This window comes from Penicillium hispanicum (genome assembly GCF_028827665.1).
Source record: "Penicillium hispanicum strain IBT 35686 chromosome Unknown utg000006l_segment0_segment0, whole genome shotgun sequence".
NCBI lineage: Eukaryota > Fungi > Ascomycota > Eurotiomycetes > Eurotiales > Aspergillaceae > Penicillium > Penicillium hispanicum.
This window is the reverse complement of record NW_026623198.1, coordinates 627,345-653,169: the sequence shown is the minus strand read 5'-3', so window position 1 is coordinate 653,169 and position 25,825 is coordinate 627,345. Positions and strand designations below refer to the sequence as shown.

Sequence of the window (25,825 nt, the reverse complement as noted above, 5' to 3'; positions counted from 1 at the left end):
GAAGTCCGTCCACACTGCACGGGTCTCCAAGACCAACACGATCAATTCCACGCGCCGGAATGGAGTACCCATGAAAATTGACAAATCGACAAATCGACACGGCCTTGCCGATCGATCATTCACGGGAAATCTTATCATTCCACACGATCGAGTCTCGCATTCCTCGACCGACCGCGACCAAGTCCGCCGCGCGACAATCACGTGGGGAATGCGCGTCGCGATTTGATCGACAATCTCCCCAGCCTCCCACGCCATACAAAACCCGCAATCCCCGCGAGAACCGGTGTTTATCGCACATCGAGCTACCGTGAACCTGACACTTCCGTGCTTATCAATCATAATCGAACTCTCGAGGACCTACTTCCACTCCGCATCTCCGGACACGGTCAAACCACAACACACTTCCCTTTCCGACCCGCGAACCACGGGAACAAACCCACTCGACCACTTCACATCCACTCTCACCATGTTCGCCTCGCACCCCCCATCCACGCCGTTCCGCCAGACGGGCCACTACACCCCAGCGCGCCCATCCCCCCTCGGCCAACGCAGCTCCAACATCGCCACTCCCCCATGGACGATGAACTCGCCCACACGCCCGGGTAACGCGCACAAGCCAAGCGCAGACGAAAACGCGAACGCCCACTGCTCGCCAGTCTCATTCCCAGCCTTCTCAATGCACACCAGCCAGCCCCAGGCCGAGGCACAGACCCAATCGCCCTCTCCATTCCAGCTGCACCACACCCCCCTGCCCGACGGCACATCCCGATTCTCGCTCCCCGCGCACACCACCTCGGCCCTGATGTCACCCACCTCGCCCTCGCCCTCTGCCCGGCCCAAGTTCGCGGACCGGTACGCCGCGCAGATCGCGAACCCGATGAAGAACGCGACCTCGCTCGCGCGCTCGAAGACGCGCAAGATATTCCTCAACCGCGTCCGCAACGAGCGCGACGCGGGCCGCTTCGAGGCGCGCGGCGAGCAGATGATGATGGCGGAGCATATGGCGGATAAGCGGCGGTGGGAGGAGGCAATGGCGCGGGATGCGGATGGGGTGCTCGTGGGGGTTGAGGGGGAGGATGATATGCTTCCTGGTAGGCTTTCTATTTGTCTTCGTTCTATGGGACTGATCGGCTGACACTTCGCTTGCAGATGAAAAGGATCTGGTTGAACTCGAGGAGTATGTGTCGCAGGAGCAGGCTATGGAGACGGCGTTGATGGAGACGGTGGGTGAGCCCAATGGCCAGCAGATGCGTCCGTCGGCAGAGCCGAGTGTCTCGTTTAGTGATGATGAGTATGACGATATCTTTATGACACTGGATGACCCGGTGGAGTCGCATCAGGAGATGGATATGTCTTGATTGTGGGGATGTTCGGGTCGTGCGTTTGACGGAGTCATGTCTATGTCTACCTTGCATCAGGCGGCGTTTTCGGATTGCCAGCGTGGTTTTTGTTCCTTTCTGTCGTTGGAGTGTGGATATCATGGAGTAAATAAGGGTATCGACGCGTGTATCGACGTGTGTATATGTACAGTACAGATCAAGCCGATTGCAGATGTGTATCTCATGAACCGAGCCGAGTTTCCATCTCTCCTCTCCGTATGCCCTCTCGAGTAGATCATTGCTGCGGGCAATCGGGAACAGCCCCGGCGCCTGCACCCGCCGCCGCACTGCCCAGATCCTCCATGAGCGGATTCGAGATAAGCTCCTCCGGCGGACTCCCAGCAGCTTGCATCTATCCCGAACGGTCAGCACACGCCACATCCACACACGCGCCAAGCACCCACGTACCTCCTGCATGCGCTCCCAGATGTACTCGCGGCACTTCGCATCCTCGTCCGAGTACCCCTCCTCCTCGAACTTCTGCACGATCTGCCCGACCACGCGCGCCTGCGTCTCGTAGCGCTGCATATCCTCCGCCGCCACCGTGCCGCCGGCCTTGTTCCTCTCGATCCACGGCCCGAACTTGCCATCCAGCTCCTTCATGGGCTCGTACAGCATCTCCTTGTTTGACAGCTGTTCCATCATGCCCATGAACATCTTGGTCAGGTCGCCGTCGTCACCCGCGCCCGCCGCCCCGGCCTCCACCGCCTTGAGCAGCTGCGCCAGCATATCCTCGGAGAGCCCGTCGTCCGTGCTCGCGGCCTCGGTCGCCCGGTCCCCGGACTCCTTCATGCGCTCGATGGTGCGCTGGATGGCGTCGTTGAAGGACTCGCCGGGCTGGTCGCCGCCCGCAGGTGCGGGTGGCGCTTTGGACGCTGCTGGCGCGGGGGCAGGCTTGGAACTCGGCCCCGTTGAAGCGGCGGCAGCACCGTCGCCGCCCTCTTCGGCCATCACGTCGGCCAGCAGCTGTTTCAAGAAATCGCCGGGCGGGATGCCGCTCTCCTCGAGCTGTTTCGCGAAGGCGTCGGCGCCCTGCTCGACCGATGCTTGCGGGCCTTGCGGGCCTGCGGCGCCGGGGTCGTTCGGGCTCGACATCATGCGGGCCATGTCGGCCTCCAGCTGTTTCAGGAAGGCATCCTCGTCGAAGTCAGGTGGCGCAGCTGCGGCAGGCGCGGTGGGCGCGGGTGGCTCGGGCTTGGGTTTTGAGAAGTCGTCGAGGACGTCTGCGGAGAGGAGATTGGCGTTAGTATCCGATTCGGGATCGAGGTCGCAATGAGACGCGTTCGCGACCAACGGCGGAGTGGGTGTTGGGGTGTGTGCAGGGAGGGAAAAAGGGGCATCGTACCGTCCAATTCATCCAGGTCCGAATCCTCATCATCATCGTCGTGGTCGTGGTTGTGGTTGTGGTTGTGATGGGCTGTCGATTGCTCGGCCGGTTGTTTTGGCGGGGTTTCTATAGAGTGGTGTGTGGCGGGCGCAGCGGGCGGGACGGGCTCCTCGCGCTTGTCCGAGGCGTTCTCCATGGTGCGGTTGTAAATGCGATCGGAGACGACGCGGCGGGCTGTTTACAGAGCCAGATGGTGTGGTCGGCGCGAGTGGTTGGGAGTTGGTGCTTGGCGGCGAAGCGGGCGCCACATGTGACAAGGCGGGGAATAGTCGCCGATTTGCCGAGGCGCCGGTGTGTCCATGCTGGAGGGTATCGTGTACAAGTGTACAATCATGTACGTGGGATGTGGGATGTGGGATATGGGATATGAGATATAGTATATTATCTACGTAGAAGGAACTATTTCGTGCTCTGGACATCACAGCCCCGATCGGATCGGATCTGAAAGGATAGAGTTGCGTGGGTAGCATCATTCTGGGGAACCATCTGACCTAGGTCTATTAGACGAGGCTTGGGGGCGATCTCGCCTCAGCATCCCTAAGGGACGTACTATTTAAGTACGTGCAGAGAGATCCAGGCGTTAGCGCAGGGCTAGCATCAGGGAGGATTCCCCCGCACGGAACTCGGCCATCTGCAGCGCGTCTGCATCGCATCGAGAGTGATACCGAGTCCATACGTCGTATCCCAGTCCTTCAGACACTGCGAGATGCTAGGTCCGAGTCTCAGTACCAATACCGTACGGCAATGGGGCCAGGGCGCGTGATGGAATTGGAGTCGACAGTTGGAGTCGAGTTGGGGCGCAAGGTGTGATTGGGGGCCTCGTCCACCCTCAAACCTCTTTCCTCCCAAACCCGGCTGGGAAGGTCGAGACTACACTAAAAGCACCCACGTTCCCAACTTGGCACTCGCCATTTTGCCCCTAACCGTCGCGGTGAGCTGAACCAGCATAGGCGGAGCTCGCCGCAACAGCCTGAAACCCCCCCCGGTATCGGCTATGCGACCTGCAGCATTTGCTTTTTCCTTTTTGTCTAGTCCCTTCTTTTCAGGTTTCTAGCGCTCGTTGCTTTTTTTCTATAGACCTTCGATGGACGAGGTGCTGCGCAATACCAGGGCGGAGGCGGCAGGTATACACCGTGTATATACTCCGTAGCCGGCACTTAGTAGGACTAGCATGAATCCTGCGTATACTTCTCCGCGGGATTCACAATTTTCTCTTCCCCACAGCCGTACGACACACGCAGCACCACGCCGTAACAACAGGTGTACTCTGGACACACAAAGGACCTTGCGAATTGGCCACTCCGTCGAGAGCCAGTCTGGAGGCTCGTAGTGGACCCGTGCCGTCACCAAGCAGCAGCCATTCATGGCGCGCGCGCAGAAAAAAAAAAAAAAAAAGTCAACTCTGCCGCCCCCCCGCTGCGCTTGCAACAATACTGTTCTTCTTAGTCAACACTTTACATCAACGCTCCTTTCCCTCCCCGCGCTCCCAAGGTGATCGCATTCTCTGACGCTTTCTTTTTCATAATCCAATTTCTTTTATGTCAACCTTTTCTCGCGTCTCCCCAGCCATCCAGCGAATCCAGCTACCCGCCGAGCCGCGCGTTTCCTGCGTTTGTTCCTGATTGGCCTTCCTTTTTTTTTTTCCCCTTTTCTTCTGGCTACCAGTTGCTCGCGTCGGCCCTTGTCGTTCGTATCCGGTGTCCGTCTCGGTCCCAAGAGCCCGTGGTGCGGCGGGGGGAAATCACATTCAGAGGCAAAAGAGAAGCAAGGAAACAGAAAGCCGCAAAGAAGAACCGGTCCTGGGGCTGCTGCTCGCGGAGTGCGCGCACGCCATCGCAATTCAAATTTGATAATAGAATCGCAACCGCGTCCCGGCTCGTCCGCCAATGGTCTCTATGGTCGAGACCTCCCGTCCCGAGCAAGATGACACGGTCATGGACTCCGTCGTGCCCAAATCTGAACCGCTGCTAGACGGTTCGATCAGTCCAACTGCCTCAACCCCCGATCCCGAAGCCGAAGTCGAAGCCTTGACCCAGGATCCGGCGCAGACACAGAAGCGAAAGGGTGGCCGGAAACCTGTACGTAACATATTGAAATCTCGTCCTGCTGCCGATACACCAACTCGGGGCCCCGTATTGCGTTTGCGGTTGCCTTTTCTGGCGTGCTCGTCAGATGTCGGTGGTGTTGCGGCTGCTGTCGTCTTCCCTCTTCCTATCCTTGATAGTCGTCATTCATTCGCTCACCGGTCTCTAGATATATGCGACTTCCGAGGAACGGAAGCAGCGCAACAGACAGGCACAGGCAGCCTTCCGCGAACGCCGTACGGAGTATATACGCCAGCTGGAGACTACGATCAAGCGCAATGAGGAGTCCTTGCAGAGTCTGCAGCAAAGCCACCGCACTGCGGCGGACGAGTGTCTGATGCTACGGTATAAGAACTCCTTGCTGGAACGCATTTTGCTGGAGAAAGGTATGGGAAACGCGGCCGGGGACCATCCCCCTTGCATCATGTCATATATGACGGATCGGCTAATCCTGCTACAGGCATCGATGTGCAAGCAGAGCTGCGACTGAAGACGGGGGCGCCGGGCGCTCCTGCCAAGGAACAACCAATGCCGCCCAAAGTGGCGCCAGGTCCCGCTGGACCTCGTCCCACGCAGAGACTCCCGGCAGGCATTACCTCTAAGCCAGAGGCATTTGGCATGGCCCAGCGTGAGGGTGCTTATGGTATTCCCTCCCCGCAGTTCCAGGCCACACCGACATCCCATGTTTCCTCGCCATCGCATGCCAGGTCGCCCGGTTTTGGATTCCAGGGTGGCATGTCCCCCGTTGGAGTGGATGCGCAGGCGGCAGGACGTCCGCAGCTGCTGCCACAGCCCCGGACCTTCAATACCCACACGTCGCCACCGGCGATCAGCATGCCCCATACGGAGCCGACAGACTCCAAACCCCGGGGCCATCGTGGACAGCGGCTTGCAGCGGCATATTACCCATCGCCCTTCCAAAAGCACTACGATCAACTGGGTAAGTATATCTGATCAGGGACGATTTCCGAGTCCCGCGGCTCCGTCAATCCTATAAGCGTTGCTGACCGCAGTAGCAGAACAAGAGTATGATGCACAGGCCGACATGGTCGACGATGACCATGACGGCTCCGTAAACACCTCCTACATGCCCAGCTTCACGCCACAGTCGGTGGCGTCGGGTTCGCATAATATGGCTGGGTTCCATCCGCCTCCTGGTGGGGACGGAGCACCCGGAGATTTCGGAAATGCCAACCAGCTGCTGGGCCAGTACGAGCCCATGCTAGATGCGGACCCATTTGGGCTCAGTGCCAGCATGCATTTCCCGACCCCATTCAACTACGAGCAAAACCATCATCGCGGCTGAGCGCGAATAAACAACGGCAGCATTGACAGTAACAAAAGCAACGGGGAAAAAAAGGGGAGTACAGTTGTTTTAGCGGTGTTCCCGTGATCGGTATACCTTTTTCTCTTTCTTCTTTTTCTTTGTCTGGGATTCTTGTGTCTTTCGTCCCTCCAAAAGTTCTGAGCATTGCCCGGCGTCATATGGATTCCTGGATTTTGATACCATTACCATCGGGGGGAAAACTGTACATGGTCGCATCCAAATAACTTGTTAATTACTTCGTTCTGTAAAAATGTATGATGCCATCTCCGCCAGTGACGCCATGATACCCTAAGCCCTAGCCTGATTCGCTTAGTAAATGACGCCTAACCGCATTCGTCATGCACCACAAACCTCACCCTTCCCCATTCCAGACATCCTGCGAACCCCCTTCACCACCATCAATCAAGAAGGCCGGATCTGTTGAGGTTCTGCCTTGTCTCCTGTTTCATTCTCTAGGATCGTTGAGTGCCTTCCCCGCCGGAAGGACTCCGCAACACCAGGCGTCATGGTGGACGTCCGGTCCAAGGTACGCTGAATCGCTCTGGGAACAGCTCTCCGGCACCATGGGAGAGTGTTGGCTGCGGCCGCAGTGGGCTAACTCGAGTGCCTTTCTCTTCTTGCTCCGTTGCAGAACCTCTACGAGCTTCTTGGTATGTGATTTCTGATCTTGTCTGATCCGGGGCGTGCAAGAAGAGCCACGAATAGATTGAAGAGAGCAGTGCTCTCTTTTTTCTCTTTTCAGGCAACATCCACGGTCCCTGTCATCTCATTGTGCCATTCCTTGCTAACGCGGAGCTTTCTCTCCCCTTGCAGGCAATGACCCAGAGCTCGATCCCAGCAGACCCCCTCAGCCTCCCGCAAAGGCCGTCGACCGCCCGACTGCCCGCGTTGGCAAGCGTGATGCTCCCAAGGAGGCTCCCAGCACCCAGCCTCGCGCCGAGAACAACAACCGCCGTGGTGGCCGTGTGACCGCCGGCAACGAAGCTGGTATGTGATGAATTGCTGCGGGGAGAACGTCGGAGCGTGATGGGAGTGAGTTGGAAGCTGATGTCATGGACTTTAGCTTTCCGCGACCGCAATGCCGGCCGCAACAACAACCGCTCCAAGCCTACCGATGAGGCTGAGCAGCCCGCTCGCCGCGGCGGCGGCGGCCGTGGCCCCCGTGGTGACCGCCAGTCCCGCACTGGCCAGACGTAAGCGCTCCCCAATGTTGTGTGTGACGGAAGGAATCACCTGGTTTCCGAAATGGAAAAAGCGCTTTTCCAGCCATCTCCAGAACCAGCGTGGGGTTCTTCCGTCAGGATGAGGGTTTCGATTCAGACGGAGGGAACTGACAATGTGATAGCGACACTCGCAAGCAGGTCCAGCAGGGCTGGGGTGCCGAGAGCGGCGAGAAGACCTGGGATGACGAGCGTGTTGGCGAGAACATCGCCAAGGAAGAGGAGAAGGAGCCCCAGACCCCCGCTGAGGAGGCCGAGGAGGCCGACAAGTCCAAGTCCTACAGCGACTACCTGGCCGAGCTGGCCCAGAAGGAGACCCTGGCTGCCAAGCCTGTCCGTGCTCCCAACGAGGGCACCAAGACCGACAAGAAGTGGGATTCCGCCAAGGAGCTGAAGCGTGACGAGGAGGAGCCCAGCTACATCAAGCCCACCTCCGAGAAGACCAAGCGCGAGAAGCAGCGCAAGGAAAAGAACTTCCTCGACGTTGACCTGAGCTTCAAGGAGCAGCCCCGCACCACCGGCCCCTCCAACGGTCCCCGCGGCGGCCGTGGCGGCCGTGGCGGTGACCGTGGCCGTGGTGGTGACCGCGCTCGCGGTGGTCCCCGCGGTGGTGCTCCCCGTGGCGGCGCTGCCCCCCGCGCCGGTGGCCGTCCCAGCGCCCGCGCTCCCGCCGGCCCTACCGTCGACGAGAAGAACTTCCCCAGCCTGGGCGGCAACTAAACGCAGTCCGTCTGCCTCCAGCATACGCGCCCTCTTGGGGCGGGACTGCTGCTGCCCCCGTGAGAACCGCCCCGCTGTTTTCATGTTTCCTCTCTCTCACTCTTGATTCACGTGTGCCCGTCTGCCTTGCTCGGTGTTGACACCACACCGCCAGGAAGGAGCTGGATTTTTGTTGTCTGTTCGTCATCCATGGAAATCAACTCGTGTGCGATATGAGATGCTGCGTTGCGCGAGTCACTTTGTTCGTCTTATGAGACTGGGTGGAGGGGTTGCGGAGGGGGAGTTGTAAATCCAGCGGGGAGACAAAAATCGGTTTCTTCCTGGGGAAACAAAACTTACCTTTTTTTTTAAAAAAAAAAAATCTGACGGCCACCCGGGCTGACGTTTCTCTTTTTGTATCCCCTCTTCTATGTTTCTCATCGGGTGGGAAGAGGATCTTTCCCGGGCTGTGTCTTCTCTGTGCTCTCTGACATGTTTACTCGGATGTGGAAGTGTGCAAATGTGAATTGGATGACTGAAATTCAAACGGGCCCATGTAATTTGTCTCAGTTCAGACGTCATAACCAAAATCTAGGAAACGCAATCTTTGTCTTTGATCTGAGCTTTTGAGGGTATTTGGGATTCGGCGTTGGCCTTTCTCTTCGTATAAGATCGTCTTGCGCAGGTCTGGCCGGTGCTTTCTAGGCTTCCCCAAGTCCTGTAGTCATTGACTCGGTCTGCGACTGTAATTCCTCTGTAAATTGGACTGTCTAGTTTCTACTTTCTGTCCTGGGTGGATGAAATGCATTTTCATAAATGGACTGCAGCACCTAATAAGTCTGTGCCTGTACCTATACCTACACCCATACCTAGCAAGGTCAAGAGCAGATATGCTCTGCGCTCGTCCATCAGAAATATCCATGGATGTATGTATATAGGGAATACAGCCCAAAAAGCCCATCCTTACAGCTCACCAACACCATGGTGATTCATCTGGGGGCCACCCGTAAACACAGCGGCAGCAGCCTCCGCACTCCGAGTCCACGCCCGCATCTGCTCGCCATCCACCTCATCCAAGAACGACAGGCCCGGCATCGCGCGGCCTCCACACGCGCGCTCCAGCGCCAAGAACGCAAAGTGGCCGCCGATCACCGGCCGCGCAAAGAAATCCGGGCCGGGGAAGCCCCCGTCGCCCTCGGTGTTGTGCAGGTCCGTGAAGGGGCGGTCGGTGACGGTCTCGTTGACCCAGCGCGCGACGGACTCGAGGATCTCGGCGCGCACGGACTTTGCGGTCACTGCCATCGAGAAGAACTCCCAGTCTGTCTTGGTGTACAAGTGGCGGCTGTCGAGCGGGAGGCCGTATTTCTGTCGCACCTGGTGGTACCACACCGACTGCTTCTGGTAGATGTGGCGCGGGACGAAGCCGGGGCTGTCAGTGTCGGTGGCGTCGAGGTGGAAGCAGAGCTGGGCGTCGGCGTATAGGTTGTAGATGGTCGTCCAGGAGCCGTACCAGTCGTATGCTAGCTTGGCGTGGGTTGCGTCGCGGGACATGCCGAATTCTTCCCATTTGGCGATGTATTTGTCGGCGATGTCCTGTGCGGGAGGTTAGTTTTGATTGTTAGTATGGTAGGTGCGTGGTTTCTGGCTTACCTTGAAGTATGAGGCGTCGGATTCGTGGCCGGTGAGTTCGGCGAGTTTGCTCATGGCGTTGATACCTACAATGCCCTTCAACGCCAGGTTGGTCTGAAGTGCCAGCCAGCCGGCAAAGTCATCAGTCGAGACTGCATGAGACAGATTATTAGCCATGTGCTCCTGTGACAGAGAATGAATGCTGGAGCGTACGTTGGTTGGCCGGCTCCAGCGAGAATTCAACCAGATACCCGGTCCATTGCTTCCAGAGACGGTAGCTTCGTTGGACCCATTTCTCTGCAAGATGTTTGCCTTCGAGGCCCCCACCCCATTTGCCATCCTGGTGTGCAATGCCTGAAAGCACCTGGAGGTCGTTGAGAGGGAAGAGCCCGGCAGACTGGCTCGAGGGGCCTGAAGGGGTCGAGCCATATGCAGACCACTGAGAAGAAGCTTCCGTACTGGTCTCATATTGAAGCGAGTTCGCAACGGCCAGACCCATGATCAAGATGTTACCACACTCTTCGACTGGCATGTACTCGTCGTTGCCATCGGGGTGGCCGGTAGCATTGGGGAAGTGGGTGCCCAGGTCGTGCATGGCGTAGGTGTTGGGGTACTGTCCACTCAGCGTGTGTTCAATCAACGGCTCTAGGAGGTAGGCCAGCCACCTCGGATTCGTGTACAGGAAGAATGGGAATGCCGGGAATATGACATCGATGGTTTGGAGATTGCCATCCGATGAGATCTCCTTCAGGAAAAGGATCGGATTCTCTGGGGTACCGGAGAAAGTGGTGGCGCCCATCACCTGTCGTGCACTGAGAGCGACGATGTCGACGTAGTCATCCGCCCCAGAGAGATATGCGTCCTGAGCAAGTTGATCGGAGTAGTTGGATGCCAGAGCTCCAGCCGCGGCATGGTCATTGTAGTGGAAGCGCAGCAGCTCTTCCGCGGTCGGAAACCAGGACTCCCAGAGAGGGCGCATGAGGGTGAGTCCACGAGCTGATGCATACTGGATCACGGGGATCTGAATGAGAGCGACTGTGTATGTGACGCTGTCAGACGTCGGCTTAGTCGCCCGACCGAGGCTGAAGGACTTGGAGAACGCAAAGACCGGCGAACGATCGCCAATGGCTCGAAACTCATTGTCGTTCGCATTTCCCAGTGACCCAGAGCTAGCAAAGTGTCTCCGCACCTTATCCGCCTCTCCAGACTCGTAGCGAACGTTCTATCTCCGATGTTAGAACCAGCTCCCCGGGGCACCAGATAGGGAACACTTACGGCAGGGCCAGTGAAATGAAGGGTACCCCATTCTCCGCGGTCGCCGATTTCCGACAACAGCAACTCAGTCTCCCTTCGGATCTGCCATCGCTGAAGGGTTGGCGGGGTCTTCTTCTTGTTCTCGGCGCCGACGGTGTCCCACTGCCAATTTAGCGTGCTGGCACCGTCTCCACTCAGCCAACGTCCGTCAATGTCCATGTAGACATTGACGTCGACCTCGCCGTGCACATCGACTGTAACGTACGAGGCCGGGATCGACTGTCGCAGAGTCGATGTCGGAGTGATGGGGGAGAGGAAGGAGACGGTGATGTCAAGAGGCGTGGAAGCACCAGTATCAATGCGGTAGGTGAAGTTGGTCGTCGAAGCATCGTAATTGTGACCGAGGTACTCGGGGAATTGCACTTGGTACCTGCGATCTCCAGTCAGTTCAGGTCTCGTCGGATGGACGCAACACCGGGTGTTCTCATACCCTGCATCCGAGCCAAGCGAATCATGCGGCTTGCCCACAAGAGGATAGACCGAGCCCTGACTCGGGACATGAGCCATCAAGGAGAGGCCGACCTCCTCTCCTGTGTAGAACATGGGCCATTTCTCCCAGGGTGCACCGCGGGCATTACCCAACCAGGTGCTGAGGTAGGGATTGCGCACGATCAATGGGAGCACCGGCGGAGTGAGAGTGGAAGCTGTACTGACAGCGGCCTGCGAGACGGCCGCAGCCAGCAGGGTGAGCGATAGCTGCATCGCGGCAGTGTAAGGAATGGCGGTGACAAGATGGGAATTCCAGCGTCACCAGTGACCAAGGAGTGATGAAGCAAAGTGGAAGGGGCGCAGGAATGTGAAATGCGGGGGAAAAGGCGCAGCTAAGCTGAGGCCGATCGACTTCCCCGGTTGCCCAACTGGGCCCGAGGTCGGATGCTGCGGCGTATAGGAAGTGGATTCCAGTACCTAAGCAAGCAACCGGATTGGCTCGAATGGTTGTTCTGCACTGTTCTGGATGCAGTAGCTCAGTCTCCGGAACCGGGATGACTTACGCTGCTGTTGAAATCTATAGAGATATAGCACTACGCCCATGGCCGACGGGTAAGAGTCGAGGATAACGAACTGGTTGGGTGAGTCAATTAACTAACTACAGTAGTGACTAGTTAGTTAGTTACGTGTAGTAACCAACAGTGATGTCACAGTCAGGTGACACCCAGGTACAGGTTCTACGGAAATTCTGTGATTATGACGTTGATACTCTCACTGTGTTTGCACCCTATTTCGATTATTGTTGAGCACATGTAGCAGCTGGGGGATTCTGAGAGAAGGACTTGGGGTGGTGTAGGTGATAGATCAATCTGAGCTAAAAGTTACTGATCTAGCTTGGTATATGACAGTGACAGCATGCGACCACGGGCTTTTCCGATACACTACATCTAGTACGAGCTCATAACCTGATGACCGAGAGCATATGGAGTGGGTGGAAAGTCGTAGTGATCTATCAGAGAGAGGGAGAGTAATTTACATGCTGGGACGCCAAATACCGGACGAAGCAACCTTGGCAAAAATTATATCTGTATGGGAAGCATGCCACGTCTGGTTCATGATAACCTAGAGACCTCCTCATCACAGCCGCAGGGGCTCTTGGCACAGCGTGGAATGGAAAGTACTCATGCTCGCCATGCTCGTTTGTGGAAACAACAAAAATTCTCCAAAGAGCGTGATCTCGAAAGGTCGGAACATGATGCTGATTTTTACGTGTTCCGAATGAAAAGCCGACATCCCCAGAGCAGGCTGCTCCTTCTGCTCTTAAAGTTGAAGGAGATAAACTGAATATGGGCCAGCGCGTATTCCCGCTGATAGCCAGTCTGAAAGTCTTAAATTTCATCGCGATCGAAATTTGATCTAATCAAATCCAGCCGTGCAGCAGCCACTGATGCGGCAAACACCCGGCTCACCGGATCCTTGTGTTGATCGACGACCGAAGTATTGATACCGGACCGCTGCTGCTTTCCCAAAAGTTCTTTGAGTACGTCTTGCAGAATCTGACTCTCTGATGATTCACCTAGCAAGACCACGTTGCTGAGTGACTTGAACGACTCGCCGTCGTATTCGATGGGCATCTTGACGACGTCTCCAAGCGCCGTTGTGAGCTCGGCCCGAATATCTTGGGGTGATTCCTGCGACCCAAGGTGGGTTTCATGTAATACTCGCAAGTCTTCGTACAGTCCACACTCTTCAACAATCAACAGGGCGGTCAAAGCAGACCGTGTATACTCCACAGTAAGGAACACCTGGGCTGGGTCCGGTGGGTCTGAAGGAGAAGGATAGTAGTCACACTTTCCGGGGCCAATGCCATATACATGGAGTGCTGCTAATCTGCCCGCGGGCGCCGCAGGGGTTGCAGGAATAGAAATCGATACGGACTTGGCGGCTGAGCGAAGGGTATCATAGAAAGTACCAGAGATGGGGAATGGGACAGTGATTTCAGCGGTTGACACCGAGGCCTCTTGATAAGACTCGATGGCGATCTTTAAAGACTTGAGCATCCCCGAAAGGTGTTTATTGGTGTTATTGTGGCCACCCAGCCAAGGTGGCAAGTAGTCGCGAAATGACGGCCAACCCACTGTGGTCTGTGTGTCGGGGGCAATGTAGGCATCGTCCTCTTGGACATCCGCTGTCCGCATTCGATGCTTGTAGCTGGGATTTCCTTCAATTTTGGCGACCTCCACATGGGAGCCGTTAGGGAATTGAATGCTCGCAACACTATTTGGCGGGTTATTTGCCGATCGAGAGGTTCAGGGGGGTCGCGTTTCAATCTTACCCATAGTCAAGAGTCAGCTCGAAGCCCACGCCATACTCCGGATTGGCGGAGACAAAAGTCACAGGAAGGAGGGCAGTTGCCAGCAGATACCTTGTCGGTAGAATCATGCTTGAAAAGAAGAGGATTGGAATTCTCCACGGAGAGAGAGAAATGTTTATAGAAGATGAAAGAAAGCGCTTGGGGAGTTGGAGAATGGACAAGGTAACTGCGCCAAGTGGCCCCACCGGGTGGACGCTCCACTCTCACATCCACCGTCATCCACCTTCCCCCAACTCTTTGCTTCGAGGCATTCCCCCTATTCATTGCCTCTACGAATATACGAGTTGGTCCCATAATACCAGGGCAACATCATGCACCAAATGGAAGGCTTCAACGTTCACTGGCTGAAGATAGCCTACGAACCCCTGTGGGCCGTTCAATATGCACATAAGCAATAAGACTGGTTTCATGATCTACGCAGCTCCAGGGACCTCAATCTGGCGCTAACGTCGGGGGGGCCTAACGTCGGGGGCCAAGAACGTCCAACATAGTTCAGGGTTAAAGATAGTGCAATTGGATGTAACATTGTGGCTTGAGGCTGAGAATTGATTCCGTGAGATTCAGATATCTCCTTTTGCTTCCCCTACGATAGACAGCCACATCGATGACAATCCGATGGATAATTGTGTCCTTTGACGATGCCCAGTCACACATGAGCAGCTTTGGCGTTTCTTCGAGCCAGCTGAAGACGCTTCTTGAACGGCGTCAGAATGGCGAGTACAAGGCTGCAGGGACAACCGTCTGTGCGCTTCGTATGGCCTGGTTGATTAAGTGGATGCTCCTGCTGCAGGTAAGACGCTAGGGTTCATCTTACACAAGGCGATCCCACCTATCAAAAACTGAACAGTGACTGCTAGGAAGAGATAAGGTGCTGCCTTGGGAGACTGGAAAAGATGAGCGACCGCAGTATAAGATTAGGAGGTTCTTATTAGGTATTATAGATAAATTGCCAATCATGTTGCCAACCACGTTGCTTACTATGGTGCTTACTTTGTTGCTTACTATGTATATAAAACAACCTTGGAAGGTTGGGGCGGTACTTGTTAGCTTGGTCAACTGAGACCCTGGCCCACATCAATAGTTTTCTTTTTTCTTCATTTCCGTCCGTGGAAAGGGGTATTATCCAGAAAGACCGTCATGATCGATCGCATTCATCAACTGGTCCTTTGCATTACTACATTGTATTGGGCTCCTACTAATGAATGAGCCATGTGAGAGATGAGAAAGAGAGATGAGAAAGCTCTGGCAATCAGTCTCGCAGTTATAGCCCAATGTCTCAAGAGCACTCAGCTACACGAAAGACTTCTATATGCCCTCTCTAGGCGCTCAGCCTTGCCGAAAGCCCTGGGCGCCATTATGGTCTAATCTCGGTTACAGCTTGCCTAGGTGGTTTGTAGAAGCTGTTGCTAAAAATTACATATAAGAGTAGTTTTCCCACTTCTGCATTGATATCCAACCATCAGAATCATTCAGTGAAGATGCACAATTTTGCACTTGCCCTTCTGCCGTTATGCGGTCTCATTGCTGCAACCTCCACAACTGTGGACATTGACAACCCATCTGCATCGGATCCCACGACACCTCCCAAAAAGATTTCCTTCCCCAAGGGTGCCGATAACCCTTTCCCCAGTGGTATTCCCACTCAGCCAGACAAATGTGATGGGGAGTTTCCTTCTGATGACTGCTTCCACGCCATGGGGAGTGGTGGCTACCTCTATTACGAGAAGGACTCCGGATGCAGCGACGATCAAAAGAATACTCTCGCAACAGCGCTCTGGGAGGCGACGACGCTTTCCTATTACTCGTCCAATTTCCCAAACAACGGGGAGGGCGCCCGAGGATCTGCGTCGGCCCATTTCTACATGGGACCCGACTACCTCTCGCAGAAAGACCGAATTGCCGGGAATCTGCAGCGAGTTTCCGAATTCAAGAGTGGCAAAACATCTGAGAAGGCATATATCACCATGAGCTGCAAGGATACCAAGGATTTGTGCAAGCAGAGACACCAGGGCACTGTCGGAGGCTATGCGTGGACCTATAATGGATGGTTTGGATATTACCATTACATCACCTTCTGCCCTCCTTTCTTTTCGATCGACAACATGGACCAGAAGCTCACCGAGATCGAAAGCGAGCTTAGCAGTGGCAAGACGGACAAGGCCAGCGACATGAGGTATCTTAGAACGACGGGCCAATTCTTCCTCCACGAAATGATGCACACTCGCATTGCAGACGGTGGGAAAGAACCCCACATCACCGACGAAGGTGTCACGGAGCCTGGCAAGACGTATCCAGGAAATCCCGCAGCATACGGACCAAATCTTGTTCATAAGCTTGCCCAGCGCCCGATTAGCCAAAACGGCGGTGCATCACGAGCCTCGACAAACGCAGACAGCTATGCGATTCTAGCCAACTGCGCCTGGTGGTGGGATACCACTGGATACTTCCCCGGAGTGCCTGGAAAGGCTGGCCCATCCTCCACAGACGATGATTTCCCTATCGCGCTTTGGATTGATCTGGGCAACACCACCTCCCCAAGTAAGGCCGACTTTGCCAGTTTGTTCTCTGTCGATTCGGAGGGCTTTGAAAACTCCACAACCACTTCAGCCACTTCAACCACGCAAAGCACGACCACCACTTCAGCTAGCCAAACCACGACTGCCGACACGGCAACAGCCACCGCCGATGACTCGTGCAAAGAATCATACAAATTCTTCTTCGACCATTTTGAGATTCATGGGAAGAACTTCGACTCGTCCAAGTTTGGTACAGATGGGTCTGGCCTCAAGAAGCAGATCAAAGGCTGTGGTGATTTGACGGCATGGCACTTTGAAACAGATTCCTCGGGTGAGTGGCAATGGCATGCTACAGGAAACCTGCCGATTGGGACCAAGGACTGCGTGGGTAGAGCGGTTGTATCGGCGGGTGGTGAGGGCCCCGATGGTTGCAAGGGCTCTGGATTGTAAATAGCTTAGATATCTGGATGGATGAATGAGTGGGTGGGACTATTAAGGGTCCTAAGGAAATTGTGCAGTAGATATAGGTAGAACTGTTTAATACACTTTCTTAATAGCTACTTCTTGTTGTGTATTCATACTAAGACCAAAGAGGCCTGTGTATACACTACTACAAAAAACAACCGGCAACTCCAAATGTCCTTATGGTCGTTAATCTAGTGGTTATTCGGTGTTATATATCCTACTTTGTACGGTAGTTATTTTTACGAGTCAAGATCACAAAATAGACCTGTACGGACTACTCTTCCAGGCCTGAAAGAATACCAGAGGGCGAACAAGACACGACACGGTGACAGCAGAGCCACTAGGAGGCATGATCAAGAAATAGCGACCAGTATAGATACAGGTATCGGACAAGCCCGTGGACGCGTGCTCAACACGACCACGCGGTGGAGCCGAGTCCGTGCTCGCTATACAAGGCTAGTAAAGTATCGCGGAGTATACGCGATTGACGCGCCCGTTTTCTTAGCACTACCCTTGCTCTCCTCTTCTTCCGCCTCTCTTTTCGTTTTCCTTTTGTCTTCCTGGTTCCCTCCGGTCTATTGTCCATTGTCTTTTCTTCCTCCTGGTGTGGTCTGCAATTGCTCGCGTCGAGTCACCAAGACCCGCCCGCCGCCCCCGCCACGGCGTGTGTGTATTGTTCTTCTGAACGCCTACACCTCTCCCAACCTCCAATTCCTGGTGATTCCTGAAACATCACGCCCCAAAAAAAATGCAGTCGGCCATCCAATTCAGTCCGGTCAAGGACGGACGTCGGATCTTGGGCGAGAAAGACTCCAACGCGTGTCTGTCGCCGGCTCATCAGAACAAACACTCGCTTTCGGTCGCTGGAACGCCCACTAAGCGGACACTTTTTACGTCGGTCTCGCCCAAGAAACTCCTTCCCTCGCCCGTCTTTGCGGGCCAAAAACGGACGAGGGACCAGGTGGACGAGACCGACGTAAACAACGGGCACTTGCAGGCGTCGCGGGGAATCGAGCAAGAGAACGCCCAATCTACGATCCAATATGCCAACGAGCAGGTATGCTGAATATCCGGACCTTGGACTGGCAAGGCCAAGACTGAAACAATTGGCTAACCTGGATGGCGCGTTGTATAGCTGCATCAAGAACCGCACGCGATGGAGAGCCGCGTCTCAACACCAGTCCCACAACCGCAACGCGACGAACCCCAACGAATGGAAACCCAGCGGTCTCCTACCGCGTCTCAGACCTCAGACGAAGAGACTCGATCAATTCCCGAAGACCCAGACGCGCGGAGATTGTTTATCCAACAAGTAAGCGGGACTCATCCGTCAGTGAATTTCCCGCGGCATGTGCTCACAACATTCTAGAAAGCTGCTCTTCTCCGAAACACGCTACAAACCGCTATGCGCAACGTTACCGACCACCAAATCGACCGCCGGGTGTCTGAACTTGAGGCACACAGCCGCAAAGCCCCTAGGCTCTCGTTCTCCACTCTCTCCTCGTCGCCTTCCGTGTCCTATAGAAAGACCGCTACGCCCTCACAATTCCGCACCCCTAGGATTGGCTCAATGCCGGACATGAGCTCTACTCCTTGTCAACAAACCCCCGATCTCCCTCGGCCAGCGTCGATGGTCAACCACGCAGACCGCGTCAAGCCATCCCAACGGACTCCTCCCCGCACCCTTGGATCTCCAATGCAGCTGAGTAGCCCTCCCGCGACCGTCGTTCGTCACAGTCGGACTCGCGACGTGAATGAGGACGGAGGACCGGAGCAAGAGACAGCAGCGTGCGGGCATTTGTCACCATCACAACGAGGTGACGCGGTGGACGGGTTGCTCAAGCTCATGAGTACAGCGGACAGCCACGAGAGCTCGGACTCGTGGACTGGATGACGCTGACGCGAATGACATCCAGTTTAATGAAAACTGACACCAAAGCTGTTTGATACGTTATTTTAAGGGTTCCGATGAGATAGGCGCTCTAATATTTTTTGGAATCGTGCGTCCTTCTGGGATAATCCGGTCACCCCAAGTGCAATCAATGATACCATTTTCTTACTCTAACGACTTCACTATTGTATAAGATAGCAACCTTCTACCTCGACAGGAGTGGCTGCAACGCAATGTATAGGAGCACTCTGGGCCGATCTCCGGTATTCCTGTTCGGTTATCCTCGGGCCAAGCAAGAGGAAGACGGTGCTGTGTCACCCCAGAAATGCTGCTGCTGGCCACTTTTGGCATCGCATGCGAGTGGACGAGTCATGCGTGCTGACGACAGGAAGAAAGAGAACCAAGCGCTCGTCCACAGTCCTTCATAGGGCTCGAGATGAGCAGTTCCTCATTCACCGATTCAACTAGTCTGCAAAGGAATCGCGGCGAAGTGTCGATCCCCTAGCACTGACGAACACCTATCACCACCAATCCGACCACCCTCCCTACATGTCTCATCTGCATATCTCTCCATTCGTGCAGTGTTGGCCTCTCGCACAGCATCCCACGACAATCAATTCGGGAGAGGTGGAGCCCCGATTCCTGCGCATACTGTCTAGATAGGCTGTATCCCAGCCCAACCAGAACTATATCGGCCACGACAATCACGACACAGCGGCGGATGAATTACCATTTACGAACGAACGCACACGATATCATGCCGATTGACTTTACGTGAATGGAACGGATCGATGCATGATAAACACCGAATCCACAATTGGGTTCAATTGAACGAAGATTACTACATTGAGCTTCGATGTGCTCGCTGCTAAACTCATTTCAGTCATCTCGCTACCCTCCATCTCAGGATCGAGATGGAGGATGGGATTTCGGGCTTTATTTCCCGGACTCTTATTTAATTGTACAATGTTTCCCCTTGGGGCTCGATGCTCGCCCGCACTCACTCGACACTGGCCTTCTATGCCCTGTACCCCTGCAATACTGCATCTACCATACCCGTCGAGAACCCCCGGACAGCCCCAAGAAACTGTCAATATGATCTACAACCCTGCCTGCGCGCATTGCCGCCAGAAGGTACGCACGGCTGCGGCCATACTGCTTGAACATGCAGAAGACACCATTATTAACGCTGAATTATAGAGGCGCGAGAGCCTCTACTCCCCAATCCACGACAGGAGCAAGGACAGGCGAAATAACTACGGGCTGACCCCCGTGCACTCGCCTCGCCTTCGGCAATATTCCCTCGCAAAGGGCGCGCTGTACCCATTTCAAGGTCCCTCGCTGCCTGCCGTCATGCTGGGAGATGTACCAAACCCGGGCCCTGCATCGGACCCTGGCCTCCCTCTCACGGACCCGTACATCCATCCAGACGCATATCGGCGCGTCCCCAGCGGCCAATCCGGCCAGGGTCTGGAATATCTTCGCGACGAACAACTACCAAGACCCTCGCCTTACCTTGATCGCCCCGGCATGGCATTCGATACGAACATCGTCTCTACGTCGTCGGCGGATGAATCTCATCCCTGGACCAGCCAGCCTCTCTCTGTGTCCAATCAGGTGGACTGGCTACCTCCCACCCCGGCGTCGATGGGTCCCGAGGTGTCCAGTCCTTCTAGTCCGCCGTCAACATCGGTTTATGCGGATTCGTCTGCCGTGAATACGGGGCTTGTTTTTCCTGCGGATACTCTCTTTGACTCCTCGCCTTCTTTGGATGATCTCCTCTCCATGAGCGATACTGACTTTCTAGAGATCCCCGAAGATGCTCGAACGCAATACCCGACTGGGAATCTACCCACTGATTTACCTGATCTATTTGAATCTCCGTCAGGAGCGTCATTCGACTTTGCTCTAGGAGGGATAGGGGGCGAGTCACTATTTCTCCAGTAACAGTGGCCATGGCCATAGCCCTGGAGGTATATTCCCAGCTGGAACAGGGGAGTGTGGCAAAGACAGTCAAGGGGTGCTCAAGGTTTCCATTGGCACTAGAGATGGTATCAAGTAGAGTAAGGAGATTATATATACAGAGCAAGACACAAAAGTAACGATTTGAACAAATTAGCGAATCTTCTTCAACTTATTGCGCTTGCGGCCCAGCACGTCCCGGCCCTCTTCGATCTCACCAGTAGCCTCGCGCTTCGCGGAGCCGACCTCCTTCAGCACGCCGGTACGAACGACGCGGCTCTCCACATTGACGCCTTCTTGCGCCCACTCGTCCATCTGGCGGCCTACGCGCTGCTCGATGGCGAGAATGAGCTCGACGTCGCGTTGTCCCACGAGCGTGACTGCCTCACCGGTCCGGCCGGCACGGGCGGTACGACCGACGCGGTGGACGTAGTCGTCCGGGTTGCGGGGGATGTCGAAATTGATGACCAGGCTGACGATAGGGATATCCAGACCGCGCGAGGCGACGTCCGTGGCGACCAGGACGCGGGCGGCGGCAGCGCGGAAACGCGCGAGATTGGACGTGCGCTCGGACTGGGGGAGGAGACTGTGGAGGGAGGTGGCGCGGTGGCCCAGTCGACGGAGGGTACGTTCGAGCAGGTCGGCGGTCTTGGTGTGGTTGCAGAAGACAATGACGGGCTTGGAGATGTTCTCCTCGGTGGAGAGCAGGACGTGGAGGAATGCTTCGCGGTGCGTCATGGGCACCTTGAGGTATGTTTGCTTGAGGGTCGGCGGGATGTTGCCTGAGTGCTCGGTCGAGACCTCGGTCACGAAGATGGGCTCTTTGTTCGGCGAGGGCGGCATCGATTTGAGGGCGCGCACTTCCGCGGTCAATGTGGCCGTGAACAGGAGGGTCTGCCGCTCTGTCGAGGGGGGGAGCGCAGATAGGCAGGTTTCCACGTCTGGCAGCATACTGCCTCGGCCGCTGGCCAGTAGTCGATCGGCTTCATCGAGAACGACCATCTTGACCCGGCCCAACCCAGCCACTGTATCTTCACCAGAGGTCTTGATGTGATCCGCCAGGCGTCCGGGCGTAGCAATGACAACATGGGGCCTTTGCGCGAGGGCAATTGCTTGCTGTCGCATATCAGTGCCACCAGTGATGAGCACGGGCTTCATGCTCTGCGGTGCGGAAATGGCCTTGAATTGCTCGAAGATCTGCAGGGCAAGCTCCCTACGAGATGATCAGCATATGAGCATACAGATTCCCAGGGATTCTCTTTCAGCCGGGCCTACCTCGTCGGCGTCAAAACCAGCGCAAAGATGCCAAATGGATCCTGCGCCCACTTCTGCAAAATAGGAACAGCAAAAGCAACTGTCTTTCCCGAACCAGTTCGGCTACCACCAATGCAGTCCCGTCCTTTCAGAATCTGGGGAATACACGCTTTCTGAATAGCCGTGGGCCGCCGGATCGCCATGGTCGTCAAAGAGCCCACGAGCCATGGTGCAACATCCAAAGCCCCAAAAGTAGACTCTTCGCTTTTCAGACCAATTTCGAGGGCATCCCGGATCGTCACCGGCTCTTCCTCCTCGGTCTGTTTGGGCGTTTTTGCGGTATCGTCCTTTTTCTTGATACGGGAGAGAGTGGGGAGCGGCGCTGGCGCAACATACTCGTCGTCGTCGTCCGCAGATTCGGAGAGTCGGCGGCGTTTGGGAGCGCGGTCCTGCACATCGGCTTGGCTTGCATCGGAATTGTCAGAGACATCGGAGTCGTCCGACTTGGGATCGACTTTTGGCGGCGCCATTGTGCTTGCTGCTTTGTCTTGGGGAAATAATTTTGCGGCAGAAAAAGTGATATCGAGCGGGCGGTGAGATTGGTGCCTGGTATGAAAGGCAAGTAATTGCGATCATGTGATCGAAGATATCCACGAATGAGATCACAGATAGAAGTTAACTAGTTAACTAACAACTGGTTAACTAGCAGAAAACGTTATACTCGGTCATCACAGCGAGGCTGAAATGCATCTGGATAGAAAGATGGAGTAGGAGCAATGCCAGTGGTGGACTCAATTCTTCCCACCTCTTCATGAGCTCCACGTAGATAGGAGTGACCAATGGCGGATCTCGGGCACAAAGATATTTCCGCAAGTTAGACCGATTTCAGTATTGATTACTGCTGAGAGGTTAACCGTCGGATTCACACATCGTACTAACTCCATATAGAACAACGTGCGAGCACCGCTATGGGACCCGACGGGCGAAAGCAGTACAGCCAGTAAGCCCCGTTAACTCCCAGCTGGGTTAGAAGGACATCCAATTGAGTGGAGGTTTGAACATAAGGAGGTTTCTTAGCAACAAAGGTTATAGTTCTAGAAGATAGATCTTCTTTGAAATGAGGAGGCGTATTCATTCAACGAGGGGAGGATATCCACTGGCAGGGTTTGATAGGTTGATCTTCCTCGGCGAGGGCCAAAGAGGGCGTGGGAGACTGGAGAAAGAAAACTACATATAAGCTAAGAGGAAGTCTTCTAAGGCGCTGAGTTGCTATCAGTATCAGTTGTTTATTTCACTATCTCAAGAATATCAATATTGGTAACGCCTCTGTCAGGCTGTCTCGAGGAAATCCATCAAACGCACTTTTCCCTCAGCCATGTGGAATCGCATTTATGGCAGATAGACTGTGTTGAATGACCTGTTGCCCGTGTCTGTACCCCCTCGACCGGTGTACTTATTCTACGATACACGGAGCGTCACCAAGCTGAGTTTATGAATGCGACTTAGAGACTGGAAGAAACCGCCACTCTTAGTGATAGCCTGTTCTTGAACAACCCCAGCCACGACCACGATCCCAACGGTGGCATGGATGCTGCGAATGTGATGAACAAATTGCAAGACAGTGTTGCCACTATTGACCACCGAGTCGACCAACAAGATGGTAAACCGACCCGACAGGTAATCAGGTGTGATGTCCTCCGGGGTTCTGGCATGCAGGAACATGGCCAGGGGGAAGGTGTCGTTGATACCCAAAGCCATGGGCTCCCCACCACGCATCAGCGCCACGATAAGGGTCTCCTTCTCATGGAGAAGTCGATATCCATCTATAGTGTGGCCCTGGACATGTTCTATGGAATACTTTTCGAGGCCGATGAGATCGGCCAAGAATTGCGTGGCAATATGGCTCCCAGCGGCTTTATGGGCCTTTCTCAGAGCCGGTCCGGAAAGATTCCTATCGCGCATAGGAGTCATAAGAAGTTTCGTCCCCGCATTATCCGTAGCATGGATAAGCTCTATGTGCGCCTGGTCACTGGCTTTTGGAAGAATTTCGTTGATGAAGCTTGATGATGTTAGCTGCACCAACGGCAATCGACTGGTATCCAGCCGAGGTGATGCGCTGAATGATAGTACAGCTTGGCGAGGCCGGAAGTCTTCCTTTCCAATCGCCTCCTGTAGTTTGACTTCCATACTTTTGCTCCGGCTCTCCTCGCTCCCAGTCACAATGATAGCGTGGTTTGCCTCCCGCAGCATATCGAGATCCAACGGGCTGTCACCAAAAGCCCAAACGCAGGCGGCGTGTTCATCATGCAGACGTGTGACTACAGCAGCTTTGACTGCGGGAGTAACAACATATCGATCGGCCAAGCGTCCTCCACCAATCACGTTGACTGTATCATTCAGCCCTTCTCGCTCGAGGACCTTCTGCCAAACACACCGTGTGCCACAGGTGAGGACTACTGCACAAACATCGGTTTGTTTCAGCAAATGTAACAGAGACACGAACTCCATGTACATAGAGATCTCCAATGCCACCTTGTCGCAAATCCTCTGGAATTTCTCGTCGTCAGCGGCTTCTTCATAGAGAAGCGTTGCCTGGCGGAAAGCCAGATAAGAGTATCCCAATGGGCTGTCAAAAAGGGACTTTAGAGGAGAACTCTTATGGACCGGAATTGGATCTTCAAGAACCAGTTTCCAGAACAGGAATCCACTGTCCTCCGCTGCTAACGTTTTGTCGGCGTCTATGACCAAGACCCTTTGCGGTGGCCTCTTCGAAACTCTTGCCATAATCCCATCGATGTCGTTCTCGACCAGATGTGTATTCATTTTTTCGGTGTGGCTCTGGAAGTCTTGTAGAAGTGTCGAAACACTGTCGACACATGCCAGGTGTCGGGTCGATAGCACAAAGAGAATGCAGCGATCTCGACAAAGCCGACACAGCTGGTTTTTCTCCGCGTCCTGCCATTTACGCAGGTGGACAATCGACGACAGTTCCCGAGCTCTCTCTCTGTCATTCGCAATATTTTCGGCGATTCTCTCAGCTGGAACCTCCAGATAAACGACATGCGTATACGCCCTTGAGTCAACAGGCGTCCACACCTCGTGGCCGATCTCTTCACCCTCGCGCCAGAACATGAAGTGACCGGCTACGATCCCAGTTTTGCCAGTCTGGGAGCATTCCCTTTGAATGCTGGTCATGGCACTCTGGCGCCAGTAGACTTTCTCATGTTCCCCCAATTTCCGGAAGGCCTCTAGGCCTCCTGGACATGCGTCGGCAATGACTTGACTGCCCTCAAAAAAGACGAAGGATGAATTGTCGAGCTGAGCTTTCAGTTGATTTAAAAGGAAGGATTTGCCGCACCCGGGCAAACCGTAAATGCCAATAATGACTGGTTTCTCGTCACGATGGGGCAGTATCTCGGGCCGTGATGGGAGCTTGAGCTTATCCTCCATGGCTGAGGTGGCTTGTGGGATGATTTTGAGTGATGATTCGGAACTTGGAAAGAGGAGAGCTCGACTGCTGATGGGCACCTGGTGTTAGACTATGTTTGTAATCATGAGGAACAACCCATGGATACAATACCTAAAAGATGATTCTCTCAGAAAGGATAGAGGGAAGGGGGAAGAAGGAAAGAAAACAGGTAGTTACTGGGTGTGTTATATTATAGCTGTGTAGTACCTTAGGCAATCATCTCCTCGCTTAGCTCGTAGCTGATGCGGCTGCCTGAGGTGCAGACCGTCGCCCCAGCCATGTAGATAGCATACGACTCGTCGAAGTCGATTCCAGATTTCTGTCGATTTCCACAGACAACCCAACGAACTAGGCTAGTCCGACACACTGTCGTCAACGACGATCTCCGTGATTTTTCCCACTGCCGCGGCGATAGAGCCATATAGA

General features: G+C 54.8%; 11 protein-coding genes across 11 annotated transcripts; 6 read left to right on the top strand and 5 right to left on the bottom strand.

Moving 5' to 3' along the window:
• Positions 1-466: 466 nt before the first annotated feature.
• N7459_006608 (uncharacterized protein) lies at positions 467-1,358 on the top strand (the record flags this gene model as incomplete). Its single annotated transcript, XM_056945776.1, has 2 exons — positions 467-1,091; positions 1,150-1,358. The coding sequence occupies 2 exons, from the start codon at positions 467-469 to the stop codon at positions 1,356-1,358; spliced, it is 834 nt and encodes a 277-aa protein (XP_056797775.1).
• Positions 1,359-1,614: 256 nt separating this feature from the next.
• pex19 (putative peroxisomal membrane protein receptor Pex19) lies at positions 1,615-2,902 on the bottom strand (the record flags this gene model as incomplete). Its single annotated transcript, XM_056945775.1, has 3 exons — positions 1,615-1,731; positions 1,788-2,602; positions 2,725-2,902. 3 exons carry the CDS (start codon positions 2,900-2,902, stop codon positions 1,615-1,617), a joined length of 1,110 nt encoding a protein of 369 aa, XP_056797774.1.
• A 1,750-nt stretch (positions 2,903-4,652) lies between these two features.
• Positions 4,653-6,156, top strand: N7459_006606 (bZIP transcription factor; the record flags this gene model as incomplete). Its single annotated transcript, XM_056945774.1, has 4 exons — positions 4,653-4,844; positions 5,020-5,236; positions 5,311-5,790; positions 5,870-6,156. 4 exons carry the CDS (start codon positions 4,653-4,655, stop codon positions 6,154-6,156), a joined length of 1,176 nt encoding a protein of 391 aa, XP_056797773.1.
• A 526-nt stretch (positions 6,157-6,682) lies between these two features.
• On the top strand, positions 6,683-8,117 carry stm1 (uncharacterized protein; the record flags this gene model as incomplete). The annotated part of the gene is made up of 5 exons (XM_056945773.1): positions 6,683-6,703; positions 6,809-6,827; positions 6,991-7,164; positions 7,241-7,370; positions 7,523-8,117. The coding sequence occupies 5 exons, from the start codon at positions 6,683-6,685 to the stop codon at positions 8,115-8,117; spliced, it is 939 nt and encodes a 312-aa protein (XP_056797772.1).
• Positions 8,118-9,059: 942 nt separating this feature from the next.
• N7459_006604 (putative glutaminase) lies at positions 9,060-11,741 on the bottom strand (the record flags this gene model as incomplete). The annotated part of the gene is made up of 5 exons (XM_056945772.1): positions 9,060-9,689; positions 9,747-9,877; positions 9,939-10,947; positions 11,001-11,409; positions 11,470-11,741. The coding sequence occupies 5 exons, from the start codon at positions 11,739-11,741 to the stop codon at positions 9,060-9,062; spliced, it is 2,451 nt and encodes an 816-aa protein (XP_056797771.1).
• A 1,115-nt stretch (positions 11,742-12,856) lies between these two features.
• N7459_006603 (uncharacterized protein) lies at positions 12,857-13,910 on the bottom strand (the record flags this gene model as incomplete). Its single annotated transcript, XM_056945771.1, has 2 exons — positions 12,857-13,745; positions 13,804-13,910. 2 exons carry the CDS (start codon positions 13,908-13,910, stop codon positions 12,857-12,859), a joined length of 996 nt encoding a protein of 331 aa, XP_056797770.1.
• Positions 13,911-15,320: 1,410 nt separating this feature from the next.
• Positions 15,321-16,808, top strand: N7459_006602 (uncharacterized protein; the record flags this gene model as incomplete). The annotated part of the gene is made up of 1 exon (XM_056945770.1): positions 15,321-16,808. The coding sequence occupies one exon, from the start codon at positions 15,321-15,323 to the stop codon at positions 16,806-16,808; it is 1,488 nt and encodes a 495-aa protein (XP_056797769.1).
• A 763-nt stretch (positions 16,809-17,571) lies between these two features.
• N7459_006601 (uncharacterized protein) lies at positions 17,572-18,717 on the top strand (the record flags this gene model as incomplete). Its single annotated transcript, XM_056945769.1, has 3 exons — positions 17,572-17,880; positions 17,959-18,135; positions 18,193-18,717. 3 exons carry the CDS (start codon positions 17,572-17,574, stop codon positions 18,715-18,717), a joined length of 1,011 nt encoding a protein of 336 aa, XP_056797768.1.
• A 1,092-nt stretch (positions 18,718-19,809) lies between these two features.
• Positions 19,810-20,661, top strand: N7459_006600 (uncharacterized protein; the record flags this gene model as incomplete). The annotated part of the gene is made up of 2 exons (XM_056945768.1): positions 19,810-19,848; positions 19,915-20,661. 2 exons carry the CDS (start codon positions 19,810-19,812, stop codon positions 20,659-20,661), a joined length of 786 nt encoding a protein of 261 aa, XP_056797767.1.
• Positions 20,662-20,829: 168 nt separating this feature from the next.
• dbp8 (ATP-dependent RNA helicase DBP8) lies at positions 20,830-22,460 on the bottom strand (the record flags this gene model as incomplete). The annotated part of the gene is made up of 2 exons (XM_056945767.1): positions 20,830-21,889; positions 21,952-22,460. 2 exons carry the CDS (start codon positions 22,458-22,460, stop codon positions 20,830-20,832), a joined length of 1,569 nt encoding a protein of 522 aa, XP_056797766.1.
• A 928-nt stretch (positions 22,461-23,388) lies between these two features.
• On the bottom strand, positions 23,389-25,380 carry N7459_006598 (uncharacterized protein; the record flags this gene model as incomplete). The annotated part of the gene is made up of 1 exon (XM_056945766.1): positions 23,389-25,380. One exon carries the CDS (start codon positions 25,378-25,380, stop codon positions 23,389-23,391), a length of 1,992 nt encoding a protein of 663 aa, XP_056797765.1.
• Positions 25,381-25,825: the final 445 nt, after the last annotated feature.